The sequence below is a fragment of the Ips typographus genome, linkage group LG15 (genome assembly GCF_016097725.1).
Source record: "Ips typographus isolate SLU linkage group LG15, UJ_Ityp_2.0, whole genome shotgun sequence".
In the NCBI taxonomy this organism is placed as follows: Eukaryota; Metazoa; Arthropoda; class Insecta; order Coleoptera; family Curculionidae; genus Ips; species Ips typographus.
Genome location: NC_138436.1, coordinates 6114645 through 6138653, shown reverse-complemented (window position 1 = coordinate 6138653; position 24009 = coordinate 6114645). Strand labels below are relative to the sequence as shown.

Here is a 24009-nt window from a genome sequence, read left to right as displayed (position 1 = left end):
CTGACAGACAAAATTTTGAAAAAATCATCAAAGGGGAAAGTTGTAGGCTATTTAAAACTTAATTCTACCATAAAGAGGCTCCAGAGCCTTGAAGATTGGCATAGACATTTTTGAATTTAGAACTCAGTTTCTCAAGAATACTGTAACATCCTGTATAAGCCTTTCATCTGTTAAACGAAAAAGGAGAGTGAAAAATTCAATTTTCTGCAAAATTAAAGAGGCTTCCTATAGAGGAGAGATAAAGTGATGAACCCGGCACGGTGTATAATCTGTCAAAATGACAAAAACAATGAAACATTTTCTGATATTCATTTTTGGAGAAAATTATAAAATGCCAAGTGTTTTTTGAAAGAACCGCACTCTAAGTAGTCTCGAGGACAAATTTGCCAGTTCTGACGTTAAAGAACACTTTCATACTTTTCTTACGTCACGTGACAGCTGTCATAACTGTCGAAATCCGTTTACCAATGACCTGAAACTATAGAAAGTAGAAATAGTTACTAATTTGAGGAATGACACTGGAAATTGTGTTTAAAGCTCCATGAGCCAAATTTGATAGTTAGTAGGACGTTAAGGAACAGTTTAATACTTTGCTTGGGTCACGTGACAGCTGTCAAAACTGTTAAAAGTCACTCACCAGTGACTTGAAAGTATAAAATGCCAAATAGATGTGTTTCTTTGAGGAATTGCAGTGTAAGTTGTTTTACAGCTTCAAGGAGCCAAATTTGACAGTTCTCACATTAAGAAACACTTTAATACTCTGCTTGGGCCACGTGACAGCTGTCATAACTGTTAAAACTCACTCACCGGTGACCTGAAGTATAAAAATGCCAAATAGATGTGTTTCTTTGGGAAATTGGACTGTAAGTTCTTTTTACAGCTTCAAGGAGCCAAATTTGACAATTATGACGTTAAGGAACACTTTCATACTTTTCTTACGTCACGCGACAGCTGTCATAACTGTCGAAATCCGTTTACCAATGACCTGAAACTATAGAAAGTAGAAATAGTTGCTAATTTGAGGAATTACACTGGAAGTTGTGTTTAAAGATCCATGAGCCAAATTTGATAGTTAGTAGGATGTTAAGGAACAGTTTAATACTTTGCTTGAGTCACGTGACAGCTGTCATAACTGTTAAAACTTACTCACCAGTGACTGGAAAGTATAAAATGCCAAATAGATGTGTTTCTTTGAGGAATAGCACTGTAAGTTGTTTTTACAGCTTCAGGGAGCCAAATTTGACAGTTCTCACGTTAACAAACACTTTAATACTTTGCTTGGGCCACGTGACAGCTGTCATAACTGTCAAAACTCTCTCACCAGTGACTTGAAAGTATAAAATGCCAAATAGATGTGTTTCTTTGTTGTGACGTTTTCATACTTTTCTTACGTCATGTGGCAGTGAATGTGACGTTTTTTGACACTTTGCCTAAGACCAGTTGTTATATTTATTGTCAAAACGAATTGTCACTTTATGGTCAGTCTTTGCGGATGGTATAATTGCTACTTTCCTCCACTTTTATCCTTTTTACATTACATACACCATCATAATACTGTTCCTTGGTGGGAATCAAAATAAAACCAAAAGCTTACTCGGAATTGTGGGTTGTCCACCTTGAAACTGACTGCCATATTGCTGGCGCTCGTCTCGCGTCAATTTGATCGAGAATTGATTCGATTGACTGACGTCCGGTTTGGTGGTCGGTTCCGTCCCGTTCATGTGCAAAACTGGAGCCGGCTGCTGAGGGGGTTGGGGATCGATCGTTTGGGGGGAATCGAGCGCGTCATCATCAGCCGGCTCCTTCAGAAAATTCGGAATGTCCGGGGGGGTAAAAACGGGCGGCGCCGATTGGGGCGGCGTCTCATCCCATTGGTTCGTTAACGGTTCACCGTACTCGTCGCATTCTTCCACTACCAGGGATGGAAAGTTTCCTATTCTACCTAAATATAGTAAATGATAAACATGTAAATTTGCATTATAAGTCATTTAAAGAAAAATTCAAAGAACTAGAAGACTTTTTTGGTTTTCTGCATAAGATACCAATTTTATAATATTCGTTTACGTTACAAGAGATAGATATCAGCGTTTTTACCTGTTGTCATTATAGTAACTAATGTCAATTTTCTGTCAGCTTTGTTCTCTGCTACAAATGTCTTAAAATGTACTCGTATAGCACTGAAGATTATGCTAATACGAAGTCCCACGACGAAGGACATCGATTGATATTGGAAAAAGTATAAATAGTTACATATTTGGATTCCTCACAAAATTCTGACCAACTTTTGTGTACAATGCCCTATGCCTATCTCTAGCCGTTTTTAAAATATTTGATGTTTTTCCAAAAAAGTGACAGTTGCAACGCTCAACATATTTTTGTACTCTGTCAAAACCGTACTTCATTTTGCAATGAAACTTTGGGTTATTGTAAATAAAGGATCGTTTTATTAAACTGAGGGTGCGTAACGACTCATTTGTATACAGGGTGGTCAAAAAAAAATCATAAACCTGCCACTAAAAAAAATGAAAAATTTCAAGTTTTTTAAATAGAAACCCACATTTTTTATGACGGAATCATTTTGAGCATTAAAAATTACTATACGTTTCAATTTACTTGCCTATACCTAAATCCAACCCAGTTCGTTTTATTTGAGAATAAACATTTTTTATTATAAAAACTCCAGATTTCTTGAAAATTTCTCTCTCTAATTACGTGTGGATTTATGTCACACCAGTAGTGTGAATTATGTCTATTGAACATTCCATTTTTAGTGAATTTGGCCTCGTCGATCTGAATAATATTATTCAAAAACAATTCTTCTCCATAGTGACTAGTCAGCAAAAACTCAATAAAAACCACTCTCTTTGGAAAGTCAACCTCTTTTAAGTGTTGCATTAATTTAAATGAAAAATGGTGAAATTTATGTTTCTTCAGGATCCTCTGAATTGAACTTTTGGATATGCCTGATTCTACGGAAACTTGTCTTATTGACGAAGGTGGATTTGCAAAAAAATAGCCCAAAAATGCAATTTCTACATTTGTATTGTTAGGGATTGGTTTTATCCCGTATTCTTAAAATTTTCACCTATATGCTTGAGAGCTTTTGGTGATGGCTTTGGTTTTTCTTTATAACGAGCGGCAAATACCTCACATGTTCTCACAACTTTATCACATTCTCCGTAAATAATAAACAGATTTAAGTAATCTTGGTTGGAATAACGTAACCGCGACGGCATATTTGCAGTTGTCAAAACACTCAAGTCACTAGTGTTATTAACATGCTCTGCAGGTCTCCAATATCACCGTGTGTCAAAAGCATGACCAACTAGAGTACCAGCTAATCCCAACCATGCAGCCTAATAAAAAATTGTATATTCTCAAATAAAACGAAATGGGTTGGATTTAGGGCTAGGCAAGTAAATTGAAACGTATAGTAATTTGTAATGCTCAAAATGATTCCGTCATAAAAAATGTGGGCTTCTATTTAAAAAACTTGACATTTTTTTTAGTGGCAAGTTTATGATTTTTTTTGACGACCCTGCTGTATACAAATGAGTCATTACGCACCCTCAGTTTAATAAAACGATCCTTTATTTACAATAACCCAAAGTTTCATTGCAAAATGAAATACGGTTTTGACAAAGTACAAAAATATGTTGAGCGTTGCAACTGTCACTTTTTTGGAAAAACATCAAATATTTCGAAAACGGCTAGAGATAAAAGTTGGTCAGAATTTTGTGAGGAATCCAAATATGTAATAATATATAGGGTGTTCTATTTAAAATAAGAAAGTTGTGATCGACTTCCGGTATAAACGGAAGTGCAACCATAATTGAAAATATTTTGAGCTTGGTCCTCTAGTTCTTTAAATAACTCAAATCGGCCACATGTTTATCTTAAAATGACCTCACCTTTCAACTAAGTTTGAGCTAAATAATCACCATGTATATAACAATAACTGACTCACCCTCAAGTTCACCTTGCCACCAACCATCGTCAATGCTATCGATGCAATAGGATCGATGGGAAGGAGAAGAAGGTTCACAAACTGAGGGTAGCGGAGGTGACATCGACGGGGGCAAAACGAAGAAAAGCCTGGGAAAGACAGAAGAGGTAGTGAGTGTCGCGGGAGAGAATGAGGAAAAGGGTGTACCATGTTAACAGCTTTACAATCAAAACGTGACAGTATTGTAATGATTGCTTATAATAGTAACGACTCCATCTAGAGATATACCTGTCTCACTGCCATACAAAGAATCGAAAGTACTTCTTTGTTCATACATTCGACCAACGTTGTCTTTTCTCAACTGTAAATTTTGACATAGATGCTGTCAAGCTGAATTAATAAACTCACCTGTTCTGGAGACTGTGTTGTTTCAGTTTGGGGATGGTTCTCCTCCTCATTATCCACGGTATAGTCGACGGAGGAGAAGGAAATTTGGGCTTGCAGACCCGGAGTGGACGCTGACTGTTCCCTTTCTATGTTCAGATAGTTGTGAGGAACGTAACCTTCTTCACCGCGATAATTTCGTGCTCGTAGCCAACCGTCACCATCTCCCTCCCCAACTACTTCCAGTTGCTCGTTTTCTACTATAGTTAGTTTGTCAGGGTTTTGCGCCTAAATCAAAAAGAATCAGGATACAACTTATGAATTTACATGTCCTCTTCATCTGGAACTTTGGTTGACAATAGGGATGTTGCACCAAATTTATTATTGATTCAAACTTTTGTGCACATTACCGTATACATAGATCGTTTAGAAACGTGCCGATAGCAAAAAGGGACTAAAAGTCATCGCTATCTAAGTAAAAATTACGTCACGCAAAAACGTGTCCCCTAGAATTCCTACTAAGCGAATTCCCAAATATTATCATCACTATGAATTCTCTGTTGTCTTGCATGCATCGTAATGAAGAATCATTCTTGTAATGTTTTGAATATATTTTCTTTTTTTTTTAAGTTAACAACTACATAAAGAAGGATTTGTAAAAAGCTCATTCTAATATCATTAGCGGTAAAATCGTTAAAAATTGCTGATGTTAATCTTTACTTTACCAATTCAAGACAAGACTAAAGTCTCCGTATTTAAAAATGTTGTGGATTTTCGAAAAATCGTTTTAACATGGTCAGAAGTCTCCGAATACTATCGAAAATCTCCTAAAATTTTGAGATGGCTCTACAAGTGCCTACACTTTAGAAAGCTTGTGTATAACGGCTAGAAGCCTCTAAATACTATCAAAAACTTCCCAAAAGTTGTGAGATGGCTCCACAAGTGTTCTAAACTTTAGAAAATCATTTAAAATAGACTAGAACCCTTTAAAAGTGTCCTAAACCTTAGAAAACTCGTTTTGAAATGGCCAGAAGTCTCCAAATACTGTCGAAAACCTCCTAAGATTGTGAGATGGCTCTACAATTGTCCTAAACTTTAGAAAACTCGTGTATAATGGCCAGAAGCCTCTAAATCCTACCAAAAACTTCCCAAAAGCAATGAGATGGCTCCACAAGTGTTCTAAACTTTAGAAAATCATTTAAAATAGACTAGAACCCTTTAGAAGTGTCCTAAACCTTAGAAAAATCGTTTTGAAATGGCCAGAAGTCTCCAAATTCTGTCGAAAACCTCCTAAGATTGTGAGATGGCTCTACAATTGTCCTAAACTTTAGAAAACTCGTGTATAATGGCCAGAAGCCTCTAAATCCTACCAAAAACTTCCCAAAAGTAATGAGATGGCTCCACAAGTGTTCTAAACTTTAGAAAATCATTTAAAATAGACTAGAACCCTTTAGGAGTGTCCTAAACCTTAGAAAAATCGTTTTAAAATGACCAGAAGTCTCTACATACTATCAAAAACCTCCTAAAATTGTGAAATGGCTCTACAAGTGTCCTAAACTTTGGAAAACTCGTGTATAATGACCAGAAGCCTCTAAATCCTACCAAAAACTTCCCAAAAGTAATGAGATGGCTCCACAAGTGTTCTAAACTTTAGAAAATCATTTAAAATAGACTAGAACCCTTTAGAAGTGTCCTAAACCTTAAAAAAATCGTTTTAAAATGACTAGAAGTCTCTAAATACTGTCGAAAACCTCCTAGGATTGTGAGATGGCTCTACAAGTGTCCCAAACTTTAGAAAACTCGTGTATAATGGCCAGAAGCCAGAAGCCTCTAAATACTATCAAAAACTTCCCAAAAGTTGTGAGATGGCTCCACAAGTGTTCTAAACTTTAGAAAATCATTTCAAATAGACTAGAACCCGTTAGAACTGTCCTAAACCTTAGAAAAATCGTTTTAAAATGGCCAAAAGTCTCTAAATACTGTCGAAAACCTCCTAAGATTGTGAGATGGGTCTACAATTGTCCTAAACTTTAGAAAGCTTGTGTATAATGGCCAGAAGCCTCTAAATCCTACCAAAAACTTCCCAAAAGTTGTGAGATGGCTCCACAAGTGTTCTAAACTTTAGAAAATCATTTCAAATAGACTAGAACCCTTCAGAAGTGTCGTAAACCTTAGAAAAATCGTTTTAAAATGACCAGAAGTCTCTAAATACTATCGAAAACCTTCTAAAATTTTGAGATGGCTCTACAATTGTCCTAAACTTTAGAAAACTCGTGTATAATGGCCAGAAGCCTCTAAATACTATCAAAAACTTCCCAAAAGTTGTGAGATGGCTCCACAAGTGTTCTAAACTTTAGAAAATCATTTAAAATAGACTAGAGCCCTTTAGAAGTGTCCTAAACCTTAGAAAAATCGTTTTAAAATGCCAGAAGTCTCTAAATACTATCGAAAACCTCCTAAAATTGTTAGACGGCTCTAGAAGTGTCCTAAACTTTAGAAAACTCGTGTATAATGACCAGAAGCCTCTAAATACTATCAAAAACTTCCTAAAAGTTGTGATATGGCTCCACAAGTGTTCTAAACTTTAGGAAATCATTTAAAATAGACTAGAACCCTTTAGAAGAGTCCTAAACCTTAGAAAAATAGTTTTAAAATGACCAGAAGCCTCCAAATACTGTCGAAAACCTCCTAAGATTGTGAGATGGCTCTAGAAGTGTCCTAAACTTTAGAAAACTCGTGTATAATGACCAGAAGCCTCTAAATCCTACCAAAAACTTCCCAAAAGTAATGAGATGGCTCCACAAGTGTTCTAAACTTTAGAAAATCATTTAAAATAGACTAGAACCCTTTAGAAGTGTCCTAAACCTTAAAAAAATCGTTTTAAAATGACTAGAAGTATCTAAATACTGTCGAAAACCTCCTAGGATTGTGAGATGGCTCTACAAGTGTCCCAAACTTTAGAAAACTCGTGTATAATGGCCAGAAGCCTCTAAATACTATCAAAAACTTCCCAAAAATTGTGAGATGGCTCCACAAGTGTTCTAAACTTTAGAAAATCATTTAAAATAGACTAGAACCCGTTAGAACTGTCCTAAATCTTAGAAAAATCGTTTTAAAATGGCCAGAAGTCTCTAAATACTGTCGAAAACCTCCTAAGATTGTGAGATGGGTCTACAATTGTCCTAAACTTTAAAAAAATCGTGTATAATGGCCAGAATACTATCAAAAACTTCCCAAAAGTTGTGAGATAGCTCCACAAGTGTTCTAAACCTTAGAAGAATCGTGTATAATGGGCAGAAGCCTCTAAATACTATCAAAAACCTCCTTACATCTACGAAAATCCTAAAAAGATGGGTCTCCCCTACGTTACGAATTTCAGCTATTTACTTATTCTATCTGAAAGACTTTTCTTTGTTTAATGGCGTTTTAATTGATGTTTCCTGGTGTGGACTTAGTGGAGTTTCTGCACCTTGACACCATTTAGTATTGACAAGTCCTTTTTGTTTTAATAATAATTGAGAAACAAAGGAAAAAGAAAAAATCACACTAAAACAGACAACATCGCAAGCGCTAAACGCGGCCGAACTGTAACATGCCTTGTGACGTCATTGTTTTCTCTTCTCATTACCGTTGTTTTCCCATGAATAAAAATGTTCAAATCCAATATATTAAGTGAACAAATGACAATCATTTTTTTAAGGTTAGGATTAGCTGTTATTGGAATCTATCCAATATCAATTTTCTGAACTACTAAAAAGTAGAAATAAAGAAAATTTTTACTTACTGTGTAAATACAATGCTGTGCATTTCAACAAAGGTCCACTAGGTGGCGCCGCCCCAGTGATGTATTCTTCAGCTGAAGTCATGGACGTTGTTTCGTGTTCTGCGCCCCAGTCTACTTGGGTCGGATCATCCCAACCGGCGGTGAGTTGCTCTATTCGTTGTCTCTCTTGCTCTAACACAGCTAGAAAACATCAGTTAGTAAAATCACCAGATCTACACCATTTTTACTCTCCTGTAGCAGAAGGTATTGAAATGGTGTAGCGCAAAGAAAAAAAAGTGCAACAAATTTCACAAAAATTGAAAATGTTGCCTATCCCACTCACCATCCACCTCCTGACTCTCGAAGTGATCTGGTTGAATTTCTTCCGGTTCCCGTTCAATTTTGGGCGTCTCAATTGGCGCTGTTACTTGTTCACCATCCGTAAAGTCACTATCGTAGAAGGAATCTGAGCTTGGATGATCCTTAAAGATTCAAAAATTAGCAGGAAAAAACAATTACTGATTGGTTGATTACCGATAAAGAGCTAGCAGAACGTTGAATGTCTTGCACGTTTAGAGATTCGGCCTCCTGTAACCATTCGTCTACGTTGACGCCGCCTTTTCGAAGACATTCTATCCTAGCTTCCGCTTTTGGTTTGGACGTTTCCGCTCTTCGGATGTTTTGTTTGGCTTCGTCGATTTTCGTTGCTAAATCTGGACCGTTCGGATCATTTGGATCAGTCTAGAAGAAAGGTTTGATCACGGATCAGCTCATAGTAGTGAAAATAGTACTGTACTTTTTGGCCAGATTCTCTCATAGCATTATACATTTGCAACTTTCGCACGTTTTCCTTAATGTTGTTATTTTCTCGAGCTATCTCAGTAGCCCACCTTCTAGCTTCTTTACTTAAGGTGGCTGATGACGATTCGTGTTCGGCTGTAATGTGTTCCACTGGGTCACTGTCGCAAGGCTAGAATTAGCAATAGAAAAACAATCACATGAAAATAAGTGTCAAAGAATTATTATCACCGAAAGGTTACAAAGTATCAAGATAACTTTCAATTTTTCTCTTCTACAAAGATGAAGTTGAGTAGGAACATTTTCTGGCTAAGTGAGTTTTGTGGTCAACAGAAAAATCAGACTCCGTCTCGTGCCACAAAATGTAGTTGTCCCGAATTCTGTAACCCGCACCGGGTTCGTAGATTAATGAAATAACAAACTATTTCTCAAATTATAATTATCGCTAGTGCCAAACCTTTTTTCAAATATTTTCCTTAAAGATAGAGTGAGAAATCAAGAAATTAGAAGAAGAACCAGAGTTACAACGTTATATCACGAGTGGCCGAGTTGAGGAGGAGCTGTTTGTGGACATTAATACCTACAAATTGGTTAAGTTTGAAGCCCTCTAACGGTCAAACGGTTTAACCTACCATCCAGTGGTGTCATATATTTAGAAAGCCCATTTCATTGGCTGTCGATGGACATTAAAAAGCTTATATAGGGTGGTGGATAGGTTGAGTTTCATTCAATCTTAAATAAGCGAGTTATTTAAGATTGAATGAACCTCAATTCAGATCATCATCAATTTTGACGACCTGTAGCGGCCAAACCGTCAAACCAATTAGCCAAAGTTGTTATATTTTTACAAAGGCCATTTTGTTGGCTATCCATCGACATATTAAAATCGTTACCATGTCAGTCAAATAAGGAAGTTATTTAGGTTCAAACAAAACGGTGTATCAAAATTTAAAAGAAAACATTATTCAAATTTGACGTCCTGTAGCAGCCAAGCATTTCAGCTGGTCAAGCAAAGTAGTTATATCGTTGGAAAGACAATTTTATTAGCTATCCATCGACATATAAAAGTTATGCGTCAAATATGATAGTCATTCACGATTTAATGAAATAGCGTATAAAAAAAATTTTAAAAACGTAAATTAAAAATTAAAAATAAACCAAAAAGTTGAATATAGCCGCCAAAAGTCACCTATGACACTTCACTAAAAAACGGCCAAAATAACTGAAAAAATGACGTGATCATGGAATAAAACAACTAAAACATGTCAAAATGGCGGAAATGTCACGTGATGTTAAATAAACTGGTTAAAAGTCATAAACATTGTCAAGACCGGGTTAAAAATAAAATCTATGTTTTTAGCAATTTTTAGAAAATATTAAAAAAAAAATGAAATAATGGGAAACTTAAGTTCAGCCAAGCATAACTCGGTTATTTGGAAAAATATGAAAAAAGTGTGAACAGGGAAATGTATAGGAAATTTCACCCTTTGCCAGATTGTATTAGGGCACTTTTGCACTAAACTTCCCGCTTCTCAGCGGGATATTTTGAAAAAACTGTGCAAACGCACAAAAAGTGCTTTAAAAGACTCTAATCAAGTTTAACTAGACGTTAAACAGTTATTTGAAAAAATATCAAAAAGGTTCAAAAGGGAAACGTTGTAGGAAATTGTATATTCTCAACACAATCACTGAACCAATTTGGTATAAATAAGGCTCGACATCCGTTAATAATGCAGACGGTAGAAGACAGCCAGGAGGCTCCGTCTCGTGCCACAAAATGTAGTAGTAAATCATTTCTAAATTATAATAATCGCGAGTGCCAAACCATCTAGAAAGCTGCCAGCATTGTTTAACAACAAATGTAAGTACAATCCATTTAATTATTGTAGTATTTTGTGCATGTGAAAGGTATTGTTTTAAGTGATTTCGGGAATCACGTTTGATGGTTATATTCCGATTCACTAAGTCATTTTTAGTCAAAGGTAATTTCTTGGTTCCACCAAATCTGCAGAAATATATAGACTGTTCCATTAAAAAAAAAGTTTGTTTGGTTCATATCTTAAAAACTATGCAAATTGTCATATTGTTGCAAAGCGAACTTTTGATTATTAGTTAGGATTTCTTTAGTTATTTGTTGTTACCCCTGTATGTTACGTTGCTTTGTTTACGTTCTACATTCTTTTGTCTGTGTTCTAGAAAATCCTGGCTCCGTTGCTTATATAGAAAGAGATTTATGTTATAGCTTAATGAGTGTGAGAGAGAAAGTCAATTTCATGAATATTTGGGAATTTTCTAGAAACCATGGAAGCCTATATAAGCAGCTGAACCAGGCCTGGTTAGTTAGTTGTTGAATTGATGGTTGTAGTGAAGTTGAAGTTGTCAGATAGCGAGGTTAAGTGTCAGTGTCAGTTTATTGTTTTGTAAACAATATACAGTGTTGTACAAGAAGTGTGTCATTAAGGAGTACGACGGTACATTTGGTGTCAGAAGTGGGCTTGGAGAATCGAAGAAGAGATCCAGAGGAAGACAGAATAAACCGACAAAAGCAGAAGGTGTGTTGAATGCCTGTGAGTACACGACAACAAAGCGCCAAAATGGATGAAGGAATGAAACAACTTATGGAGATGATTCAAGCAATGAAAGCAAGCCAAGACCAAAAGTTCGAAGAAATGAAAGCAAGCCAAATAAGTCAAGAGCAGTTCGAGGTGTTAAAAGCAAGTCAGGACCAAAAGTTCGAAGAAATGAAAGCGAGCCAAGACCAAATTAAAGACCAGTTTCAACAACAAGATGAAAAATTAGACCGAGTAATAAATGAAATTAAAGGAGAAATGGACAACAGGATGGAAATTTTGGAAGAAAAGGTAAATGAGAGGATAAGCGGTATGGAGGAGACCGTTCAGACCTTGCGAGAGGAATTTGACAAACTACAGGAAAAGTCTTCAAAGCCAACCGTAGTCGCCAGTTCTAGTGTCTGCTCAAATATTAAGCCACCAGTTTTCGACGGTAAGACCTCATGGCAGGTTTACAAAAAACAGTTTGAGGCTGCCGCCGAGGCCAACAATTGGACATCAAGTGACAAAGCCACTGCCTTGGTTTTGTCACTTCGAGAAGAAGCACTGGAGGTTTTGCAGACTTTGGACGAGAGCCAGTACAAAAACTACGACGACTTAATCCAACATTTAGAGATGAGATTTGGAAATAAGCACCTAGAACAAGTATACGAAGCTCAGTTGTCTAGTAGGACCCAAAGAAGCACGGAAACACTTCAACAGTATGAAGCCGACATTGCTCGATTAGTTTGTCTGGCCTATCCAACGGCCTCTCACGACATTAGAGAGCGAATGGCAGTACGGGCTTTTGTACGAGGTCTTAAAGATTGTGACACAGAGCAAGCAATACGATTAGCGAGATGCCAAACATTGCATGATGCTCTTGCCTACGCTTTGGAGTTTGAGGTGGTCAAGCAAGTATCACGAGGACATACTCGAGTGCGTCAAGTCAGAAGCCTTACACCGGAACCGAGAAACCGATATTCCAATTCAGATCACACAACTCAGTCAGACTTGAGTCGTCAGCTGGAGGCATTTCGAAAAGAACTAATGGGAGCGTTAAATAGAAGAAGTCAGAACAACCGAAACGTTCAGACCACCACGTTTACTCGGTCATTGGAATGCTGGAACTGTGGAGAAAAGGGGCACATTCAATCGCAGTGCCGCAAATCTAGAAGAATGCAGAACCAGGAAAACGAAGAGTAGCCAGTTTTCCGGGGCAAAAGCTGGCTATGCAACACTGTCAAGCCCCACCAACCATAATTAAAGTAGCCCGTCTTCAGCACGAAAACACCAGCTTAATAGTGACCGGTAAGATTTGCGGCCGGGATTGCCAAATGGTTGTTGATACCGGTTCTTGCCATACTATCGTAAGGCCGGACATAGTGAAACACTGCAGGATTAGCGACACTGGTACAAAGTTTATATTGGAAACTGCCGCTGGTGAGTCAATGCCTGTTCTGGGAATCCATGAAGCTGAAGTGAAGCTTGGGCGACATGTCTTCAACCATACCGTTTTTGTGGCCAACATAACTGATGACGTCTTAATGGGCTTAGATCTTATGGAGCAACACAAGTTTCAGCTGGATTTGGAGAATAGACTGATCAAGACTGGACGAGATTGTTATGATGACACCCGAACAAGATATGCGTGTGAGGAAAGTCACGTTGCAAGAAGATGTCAACTTACCTGCAAGATCAGAGACCATCGTTAAAGTTAATTTGGATAGAAAAACGGAATTGAGCAAACTTCAGCTAATAGAACCGAGTTATGAAGAGGAAGATGATGCTGTGAAGAAGGGAGTTCTTGTAGCCCGCACCCTAGTCCAGCAGAAAAACGGCCAAGCATACGTAAAAGTCGCCAATTTGAAAGAATGTGGTCAAAGATTAAAAAAAGGCGATATAATAGCCAAATCCGAACCAGTACTTATGGTGACTAAGGAGTCGCACGAAACAAAACCAAATCCCGACAGTGACCTTTTTGAGTGTTTGGTGCACTTAATGAAAAAGACGAGCTCAATTTTGACTGATTAAGAAAACCAGAACTACTCCATTACACCCACAGTCAGACGGAATGGTGGAACGTTTCAACCGGACACTAGACAACTACCTAAGGACAGTCGTCGATAACAATCAGACAGATTGGGATCAGCACATTCCGTTGTTCCTGATGGCTTATCGATCGGCAGTACATGATTCCACTGGCCAAACACCAGCTAGTGTTGTCTTTGGAAGGGAGCTTCGTTTGCCAATGGATCTTCTTTTTGGACGACCGGAAGAACCCCCAGCCTCTTGTGATAGCTATTCAGAAAAATTGGCGCAACGCTTGCACGTGATCCATGAGGAAGTCCGGCAGAAGTTGAAATTTGCAAGCGACCGACTAAAGACAAGATATGACAAAAGGGTCAACAGCAGCGGATTCCAAGCCGGTGATCAGATCTGGTTATACAATCCTGCTCGAAAGAAAGGAAAGTCGCCGAAGCTACAGAGGTCATGGGAGGGACCCTACGACGTTATAAAGCGTCTGAACGACGTCGTCTACAGAATACAGCGAGGACATCGGGCGAAAATGAAAATAGTTCACCTGGATCGACTTGCACCACCCAAAGCTGGTGAAGTTGATGATCGGGACGATCAACTCTAGGAGGGGGGCAGTGTTGCAAAGCGAACTTTTGATTATTAGTTAGGATTTCTTTAGTTATTTGTTGTTACCCCTGTATGTTACGTTGCTTTGTTTACGTTCTACATTCTTTTGTCTGTGTTCCAGAAAATCCTGGCTCCGTTGCTTATATAGAAAGAGATTTATGTTATAGCTTAATGAGTGTGAGAGAGAAAGTCAATTTCATGAATATTTGGGAACTTTCTAGAAACCATGGAAGCCTATATAAGCAGCTGAACCAGGCCTGGTTAGTTAGTTGTTGAATTGATGGTTGTAGTGAAGTTGAAGTTGTCAGATAGCGAGGTTAAGTGTCAGTGTCAGTTTATTGTTTTGTAAACAATATACAGTGTTGTACAAGAAGTGTGTCATTAAGGAGTACGACGGTACAATATTTTCAAAATTTTCCTTGCAGCTCAGAAACGATCGTAAAACCATCGAATTTGGGAGTACATCCATGAAGTACTTACCTCAAAATCATACTGAATGTGCTTTTTCAACACTGGATAATACAGATAACAACACTGCAAATTGTATTCTCTCGTTAATTGTTTGGCTTGATCGCGAATGGTTGTAAACGAGTTTTCCATCGCTTTACACGTTAGAAGTTCAGTTCTACCTGGAAAGTATCGCTTAATTGCAGACAAAAACCTGTTAATTTGCGTATACCTATTAAAGTGAGATACTCGGCCACTTTGTCGTACACTCCACTTCCCATTGCGATCATCCCCAGTTGTAGATCAATGACAAAATACCTAACATTTGTCATTATTAAGATTGTTTCAAATACAACTAATAGAGAATTGTACCTAGTTTGATGAGCATTGGCCGCGGCTAAACAAAGAAGGTAGTCGTTTCGAGCGTCTGTCGATTTTTCTTCCAATTGCTCGCGTTTGGTCGAGAACTTTTGACTGTTTTTTTGGAGCGAGGTGATTGATTGGAAAAAGGAACCTTTCTTCTTTTTCAGTCTGAAATTACGTTTAGACTAGACTAGACATACAAAATCTTGTTTTACTGTCCTGGAGATTGAGCTTAACGCTTATGTAACTATGCAGTGAAAAATTGTACATTTTTAAAGATGGTGGCAGTTTCATGGCCAATTTACCCATTTTTTTTACCCCAAAGTTATACGACGAACGGTTCTTAAGATATGGCAGTCAACAGTCTTATTGGGTCACCCTGTACTGTCACAAAACGTCAAAGTCGTCTATATCCAGCACAAGAACAATAATAATGGCGAAAGTCCACATGTGCAGCGTTTCGTTAATCTTAGATAGCCAGAAAAGTTTGCTTTACAATCACTAACAACGAATAGTGCTGCATCATGTAGACTTAGCATAAATGGTTCTTCGTAATTCTTCTGTCAAAAAAAAAAATCACTTTTCTTCTATATCTCTAGCCTTGTCTCTCACATCATGAGCGTTGTGCTCTTCGTCGAAGTAGACTTTCTTGGTTTTGTCCACGTACTAATATTCAGCGTGTTAACAGAAGCTAAATCAGGGTCATATAACGTCAGAGTGATTAATGAATCATTATTCCCTTCCGACCTAAGAGCGGTCGCCCACCAAGAATGCAGTATTTGATGTAGACATCCACTTATATCTTTGCAGTTACTGCTAATTCACAATACCATCTTCTTCACAAATCCACCGCAGTAACACAGTACAGGAGTAACTGTCAAAGTAAACTTATTAACATCACACCGACGAATTTGGCTTCATGAAGTTTACGGTGCAATTGCTTAAAGAAACACATTGATTTGGCATTTTATATTTTCAGCTCACTGGTAAGTGGGTTTTGACACTTATGACACCTGTCACGCGACGCAAGCAACGTACTAAAGCGTTCCAACTGTCAAATTTGGCTCCAGGGAACGTTTAATACAACTTCCAGTGTAATTCCTGTAATCAGTTTCATGTGACTGGTGAACGGGTTTTGGGTTTGTAAGAAACGTGTTAAAATGTTTCGTAACTGTTAAATTTGGCTCCGTGGAGCTGTAAACTCAACTTGCGGTGCACTTCCTCAAAGAAACACATCAATTTGGCATTTTATACTTTCAGGTCACTGGTGAGTGAGTTTTGGCAGTTATGACAACTGTCAAGTGTCTTTCAACAGTTATGACAGATGTCACGTGACGCAAGCAAGGTATTGAAGTATTCCTTGACGTTACATCTCAAATTTAGCTCCCTGAAGCCTTCCTCATAGAAACTCATCAATTTGGAATTTTATACTCTCAAGCCACTGGTGAGTGAGTTTTGGGAGTTATGACACCTGTCAAGTGATGCAAGCAAAGTATTAAAATATACCCTTGCTGTCAAATTTGTCAAAAAAAAAACTGTCAAATTTGACTCCATCGAGCTTTAAACACAACTTACATTGCAACTCCTTAAAGAAATACATCTCTTTGTAATTTTATAGTTTTAAGTCACTGTTGAGTGAGTTTCAACAGTTATAGTGTCACGTGACGCAAACAAGATATTGAAGTGTTTCTTGACGTTACAACAAGTTCACGTGACTGTTTTTGACAATCTCAACTGGCTTTTACCGTGTTGCAAGCTGAAAATTGTATTATTAACGTCACGTAACCTGTATTTTACAATTTCAGCTTTTACAACTGTCTGGATTTAATTTACCAAATGACCAACATTTAAATTACATTTTAAAGTCACGCGACTGTTTTTGACAGGTATCAGTTGACTTTGACAGTGTTGCAAGCTCTAAAATGGCATAATCAAAGTCACGTGATGTGTCTCTTGCAATTCAGCTTTTTACAACTGTCTAACTTTAATTTACAATTTTTTTAAGTTTAAACTGCGTTTTGAAGTTTATGCTACTGTTTTTGACAATGTCAACTGGCTTTTACAGTGTTGCAAGCACAAAAATTGAATTGTCAAGTCACGTGACCTAGTTCTTACCAATTTTACTACTGTCTAAATTTAAATTATCAATTTTTCAACTGTTTCTTTAAATGATAAGTGTCTTTATTTGACACGTGCTAAAATGCGTGTCAAAAATTTGGTAAACCTGTACGTTGTCAACTAACATAACCCAAAAAACTGTCAGGTGATTTAAAAAAAACATTAAGCGTTTGGGTCTTTAAAATTTGTCATTTTTATTGAATCATTAATCCTTATCGACATTTTGACAATAGTCAAAAGTCATGTACAAATTGTATAAGCAGACTACTTAATCCAACCTAAAAACTGTCACGTGACCATAAAAAAAATTAATTTCAAGGGTGTATTTCATCAAGATTTATCATCAATTCCAGGAAGACCTATAAACCTTTGAAGGTATCTTAAGGCAGTTTAAATAATTTAAAAGCATTTTGATGTACTTCAATGCAGTTTGAGGGATTTTAGCAGTTTTAATGCATTTTGAGCAATAATAGAAGCATTGTGAGGTATTTTAAAGGCATTTTGGTGTACAAAACATTATCGGCGGTCTACCCCTGGGACAATCAGCAGTATTTTCGTACCTTTTTGGCCATTTGCATTTTGTGAGCTCGTAAAATTTTGGCATCGTCCGCGATTTGTTGCTGAAACACTTCGACGGCGGCCAGTCTGGCTGTGGCCAGTTTTTCGTTCTCTTCCAAAACAGTCCGCCATACGCTCCACATGTTCCTAAAATAAAAAAACAAAAAAAAAAACAGTCAAGAAACAAAGGACGATCATGTTTTTACCATTTCTCTTCGGCTCCTTCGAGTTTTAGGTCTGGAATATTAGGGATTTTCTTGTTCAGATACGCTGAGGACATTTTAAGTAGGGCCTAACAGAAAAAAAAAATATTTTTCGTAAAAGAAATATAACGTTATTTCTTATGTGTAAACCAGGTGGAAAAATTAAAATTACTTGCTCTTACTCGAATTATACTACCTTATTGTTAGAGACTATTAGCAATCAATATTTCAACTGAATGATTTATTAAAAGTTTGATACGATTCTGATAAGTGGTAGAAAATAAAATAGTATACAAACCACGGTGGAAAGTTTAATTTCTGTCTGGAAATAAAGTTTACCTCGACTTCGTCTCGGCGAACTACCTAATTTCTCGACAGAAATCAAACACTTTCCACCTGAGTATGTAATATACTATAACTCACCTCTGAATAGGATTTTTCTATGGCGGATCGTTTGAGCGTAAACGACCTAATATCTTCCAGAAGATCACATTCGTGCTGGTTTTTCATCAGCAACTTGTTGATCTGTTCCGAGTGCAGATTTTTCAGAAACTTTGCATAGTTGCCCTAAAAATGTCATTTCGATAGTTTCATTTCGGAAAGTACGGCAAATTTCAGTTTTATCATTTGATTGGTAGATTACGTTTTGTAAAAAACAATTTATTCAAATATGTTATCTGTCTCCACAACTGAAAATCTAGTAACAGTTAACTATTGACACTATAGAAATAGTTCAATAATTCTGTGTGGATTAACTATTTTTTGTGTGTTTGTGAATACAGATATCTCGCAGATATTAGTCAAAAACCAAAAGAATTTTTGCTTATTTCTAATTGACTCAGATTATTATCTATTTAAATTCATATTCAGCTGCTAATCTTTACGTTTATGAACCAACCAGAGCAGCTAGAAAGGTAGTTTGAAAGGACAGTCAGAGACAAAATTGCTGGTAAAACCCACTTGGAGTGAAAAAATTACAGTTTCAGGGAGATTTTTGGAATCCTAATTAAATTTTCTCTCCAATAACCTGAAAAAACATTACAAAACTTGGCACAGTGAGAGAAAATACCAGCGTCAAAGTTTGAATTGCCAGAAACACAGTTTGAAAGGTCAGACAGGGACAAAATTGTTGCTAAAACCCATTTGGGGGGAGAAAATGACAGAATACAATTCAAAATTTGGTACAGTCACGGAAAAAACTGTGTTAAAGTTTGAACTGCCAGAAAGACAGTTTTAAAGGACAGTCAAGGACAAAATTGCTGCTAAAACTCATTTGAAGGGAGAAAATGACAGAAAACAATGCAAAATTTGATACAGTCACGGAAGAAACTGTGTTAATGTTTGAACTGCCAAAAAGACAGTTTGAAAGGACAGTCAAGGACAAAATTGCTGCTAAAACCCACTTGGAGGGAGAAAATGACAGAAAACAATGCAAAATTTGGTACAGTCAGGGAGAAAATAGGTATTAAAGTTTGAACTGCCAGAAAGACAGTTTTAAAGGACAGTCAGGGACAAAATCGCTGGTAAAATCCACTTGGAGTGAGAAAATGACAGTTTTAAGCACATTTTTGGAATTATCATTAAATTTTCTATCCCATAATCTGAAAAAAATTTCAAAATTTGGTAGTCAGGGAGAAAAATGGTGTTAACGTTTGAATTGCCAGAAAGACAGGTTGAAAGGAGAGTCAAAGACAAAATTACTGGTAAAACCCTCTTCGAGTAAGAAAATGACAATTTCAAGCATATTTTTGGAATTATCATTAAATTTCCTATCCCATAACCTGAAAAAACAATGCAAAATTTGGTACAGTCAGGGGAAAAAATGGTGTTAAAGATTGACCTGCCAGAAAGACAGTTTTAAAGGACAGTCAGGGACAAAATCGCAGGTAAAACCTACTTGGAGTAAGAAAATGACAGTTTCAAGCACATTTTTGGAATCCTCATTAAATTTCCTATCCAAGAACCTGGAAAAACAGTACAAGATTTCGTACAGTCAGGGAGAAAAATGGTGCTAAAGTTTGAACTGCCAGAAAGACATGTTGAAAGGATAGTCAAAGACAAAATTACTGGTAAAACCCTCTTCGAGTAAGAAAATGACAATTTCAAGCATATTTTTGGAATTATCATTAAATTTCCTATCCCATAACCTGAAAAAAGAATGCAAAATTTGGTACAGTCAGGGGAAAAAATGGTGTTAAAGATTGACCTGCCAGAAAGACAGTTTTAAAGGACAGTCAGGGACAAAATCGCTGGTAAAACCCACTTGGAGTAAGAAAATGACAGTTTCAAGCACATTTTTGGAATTATCATTAAATTTCCTATCCCATAACCTGAAAAAACAATGCAAAATTTGGTACAGTCAGGGAGAAAAATGGTGCTAAAGTTTGAATTGCCAGAAAGACAGGTTGAAAGGATAGTCAAAGACAAAATCACTGGTAAAACCCTCTTGGAGTAAGAAAATGACAGTTTTAACCACATTTTTGAAATCATAATTAAATTTTCTACCCCATAACCTGAAAAAATTTTCAAAATTTAGTACAGTCAGGGAGAAAAATGGTGTTAAAGTTTGAATTGCCAGAGACAGGTTTAAAGGATAGTCAAAGACAAAATCACTGGTAAAACCCTCTTGGAGTAAGAAAATGACAGTTTCAAGCACATTTTTGGAATTATCATTAAATTTCCTATCCCATAACCTGAAAAAACAATGCAAAATTTGGTACAGTCAGGGGAAAAAAATGGTGTTAAAGTTTGACCTGCCAGAAAGACAGTTTCAAATTTCAAAGGCAGTCAGGGACATAATCGCTGGTAAAACCAACCCACTAGGAGTAAGAAAATGACAATTTCAAGCACATTTTTGGAATTATCATTAAATTTCCTATCCCATAACCTGAAAAAACATTGCAAAATTTGGTACAGTCAGGGAGAAAAATGGTGCTAAAGTTTGAACTGCCAGAAAGACAATTTTAAAGAATAGTCAAAGACAAAATCACTGGTAAAACCATCTTGGAGTAAGAAAATTACAGTTTTAACCACATTTTTAGAATCATCATTAAATTTTCTATCCCATAACATGAAAAAATTTTAAAAATTTGATACATTCAGAAAGAAAAATGGTGTTAAAGTTTGAATTACCAGAAAGACAGGTTGAAAGGATAGTCAAAGACAAAATCACTGGTAAAACCCTCTTGGAGTAAGAAAATGACAGTTTCAAGCACATTTTTGGAATTATCATTAAATTTCCTATCCCGTAACCTGAAAAAATAATGCAAAATTTGGTACAGTCAGGGAGAAAAATGGTGCTAAAGTTCGAACTGCCAGAACGACAGATTTAAAGGACAGTCAGGGACAAAATCGCTGGTAAAACCCACTTGGAGTAAGAAAATGACAGTTTCAAGCACATTTTTGGAATTCTCATTAAATTTCCTATCCAAGAACCTGGAAAAACAGTACAAGATTTCGTACAGTCAGGGAGAAAAATGGTGCTAAAGTTTGAACTGCCAGAAAGACAGATTTAAAGGACAGTCAGGGACAAAATCGCAGGTAAAACCTACTTGGAGTAAGAAAATGACAGTTTCAAGCACATTTTTGGAATTCTCATTAAATTTCCTATCCAAGAACCTGGAAAAACAGTACAAGATTTCGTACAGTCAGGGAGAAAAATGGTGCTAAAGTTTGAACTGCCAGAAAGACAGTTTTAAAGGACAGTCAGGGACAAAATCGCTCGTAAAACCCACTTGGAGTAAGGAAATGACAGTTTCAAGCACATTTTTGGCATTATCATTAAATTTCCTATCCAAGAACCTGGAAAAACAGCACAAGATTTCGTACAGTCAGGGAGAAAAATGGTGCTAAAGTTTGAACTGCCAGAAAGACAGATTTAAAGAAAAGTCAGGGACAAAATCGCTGGTAAAACCCACTTGGAGTAAGGAAATGACAGTTTCAAGCACATATTTGGAATCTTCATTAAATTTCCTATCCCATAACCTGAAAAAACACTACAAAATTTAGTACAGTCAGAGCGAAAAATGGTGTTAAAGTTTGAATTGCCAGAAAGACAGTCTTGAAAACCACTTACAGTTTTAATAGTAAATTGCCAAATTTTTAGATGTGATTCTTCTTTATCCTTTTTCCAAATGCAGTTCTCGGAAGACCACCACGATATGAAAGTAGAGAGTAACTTTTTAAAATCCCACTCAAATCAATAACAGAGTGGTTCAAAATTTCGTTTTTTCGCCCAAAAAATTTAAGAAATAACACTGTCTATTAGTCCATTACATAGTATAAACACACGATTACTTACTCTTATCTCAGTTATCTTCTACTAGTGTAAATTTAGTTATTAGTTCAATAATAATTATTGGCAAATAATTTGTTTTTTACGGGAAAAGTTTTGAAAAGGCGTTCAAATTTCGTTGTGCGTAGCTGAACTCAAATTTTCAGCATATTGATCAAATATTAAGTTTAAAATTAGGTCACATCAAATTATGATCCCACTAACTGATAATATCAATAAATGCTCAAAAACATAATATATTCTACCTATATTTGACCGTTATTCTAATCTTTGATTGGAATTTGCTCTGAAATGTGCTGATACAAACCTGTCAAAAAATATGCATGCAAATGATACAAATTAAGTGGACTTACCGGTTTATCCATGTTATGTTTTTGGCACAAAAGTGAATAAAGTGTGTAAAACGGAGTGTTTCGTCTTTGGTGGTTTCTAAATTTTTACTACGTTGAGATAACAGAACAGCTTTTCAGCATCCAATAACTGATGATGATTGATACCTTTACTAGCCACTGCCTTATCTAATCTAATCCCTCCAATAAACCACGCAATCTGACAAAGTAGCTATTAAAAATCTTAAAATTCCACTCTCAGACCGGATAAACTGGGTTAAATATTGACGGAATTAGTGCTCAAAATGTCCTATACCCCGTGACCTTTTGCATTTAAGATTAAAACCCCCAAAAAAAGTGTGTGCACTAAATTAACAAAACACTATAAAAATTGCGAAACGAAAAGGTTAAATTAAGTAAGAAAGCAAAAAACTACACGTTCTTCCCACCTTCCTCAGAGGCGGCTGCATGATAGCGTGGTGCAACAGCGAAAAAGGCACCCAGGAGTAAATTGGGGCTCATGCAAAACCAGTTGAACTGCAGTGGCTGAAGAGGTTTAAACGCGAACGATCCTTCACCGTGAAGGCAAAATCAACCAGAAAACTCTCGATGATGATGGTGTATCGATTCCAGGGGGGGTTTGGATGTGGAGGCGGCAGTGTGGGGCGGCACGGAGCGTCGGCGCAACAAATATCTATATTTTTGCGCCCCATACGCGAACGCGCCAATTTGGTCACAGACTTGGTGGAGGGACTCAAAGGGGGGGGATTCATCCCACTCCAGAAAGGGAAAGTAAGGAAAATTGAGAGTCGGTTACGAAAGGCTGCTGCAAGAGTTACATTAAGTTGTTACCTTTCTGGTATATCGGGAACTTTCGAAATGTTGCGATAACGTTCTGGTTTTGTAGTATTCAATCATTCGTCTTTTGCACTGTCTATTTTAAATAAACTATAAATTTTGACGCTCAGTTTTGACTTTTTGCATGATTGAAGGTTGCCAAAAGTGGTTATTTGTGAAAATTACAGCACCAGGGTGTGATTTTTTCGACCAATCACAAACTATACGAGCTATGTTGTGGTTTTCACTTTTGTGAGCTTAGCATTAGGCCCAATTTCCATGAAAGATGGGTAGAAAGTGCAGTTCGTACATTAGAAGAAATTCCATTTTTGATTTTTAAATTACCTCTGATTAGCTTCTTAACCAAACAAATTTTTGGTTTTATACAAGTTTTATCTTTTTTTGCAAAAATATTGTTACGGTTTTCCCGTGGGTTCACACAAAGTCAATTTAACTCAACAATTAATAAATTTATTTACACTTCAAAACACTCCGTACAATAATTAACACAGCTACTAAAAACACTACTACAATTCCACAATTACTCCGTTATTTAAACTTTACCGCGTTCCCAAATTTACTACTCCCGCGGTTGACACCGCGTCTTTTATATTTGCAAACCACGTTCTAGAATGACCGCGAAACGCTTCGCGGGTTGCCTTGAACATTAAAGAATCTCTCGCCCGGCCAGATATTACGGCGCATCGGTTTCATCCCGAAGCGAGCGCTCGTTAAGAAGTATCGAGCATAGTAGGCCCAGACCGTAACACTGCC

At 36.9% G+C, this 24009-nt stretch overlaps 1 protein-coding gene across 1 annotated transcript in view; it reads right to left on the bottom strand.

Moving 5' to 3' along the window:
• Positions 1-23534, bottom strand: part of LOC145738500 (protein nervous wreck-like) — a 64679-nt gene extending 41145 nt beyond the window's left edge. Inside the window, 17 exon segments of the mRNA XM_081993342.1 lie at positions 1595-1942; positions 3968-4048; positions 4282-4618; positions 6802-6803; positions 8115-8295; positions 8429-8575; positions 8628-8834; positions 8890-9063; positions 14567-14715; positions 14766-14851; positions 14906-15064; positions 15477-15562; positions 16613-16634; positions 17546-17719; positions 17779-17864; positions 18199-18342; positions 22423-23534. Of these exon segments, the coding sequence (XP_081849468.1) occupies positions 1595-1942; positions 3968-4048; positions 4282-4618; positions 6802-6803; positions 8115-8295; positions 8429-8575; positions 8628-8834; positions 8890-9063; positions 14567-14715; positions 14766-14851; positions 14906-15064; positions 15477-15562; positions 16613-16634; positions 17546-17719; positions 17779-17864; positions 18199-18342; positions 22423-22434 (2395 nt within the window). The 5' untranslated portion in view covers positions 22435-23534.
• Between the last annotated feature and the right edge of the window lie 475 nt (positions 23535-24009).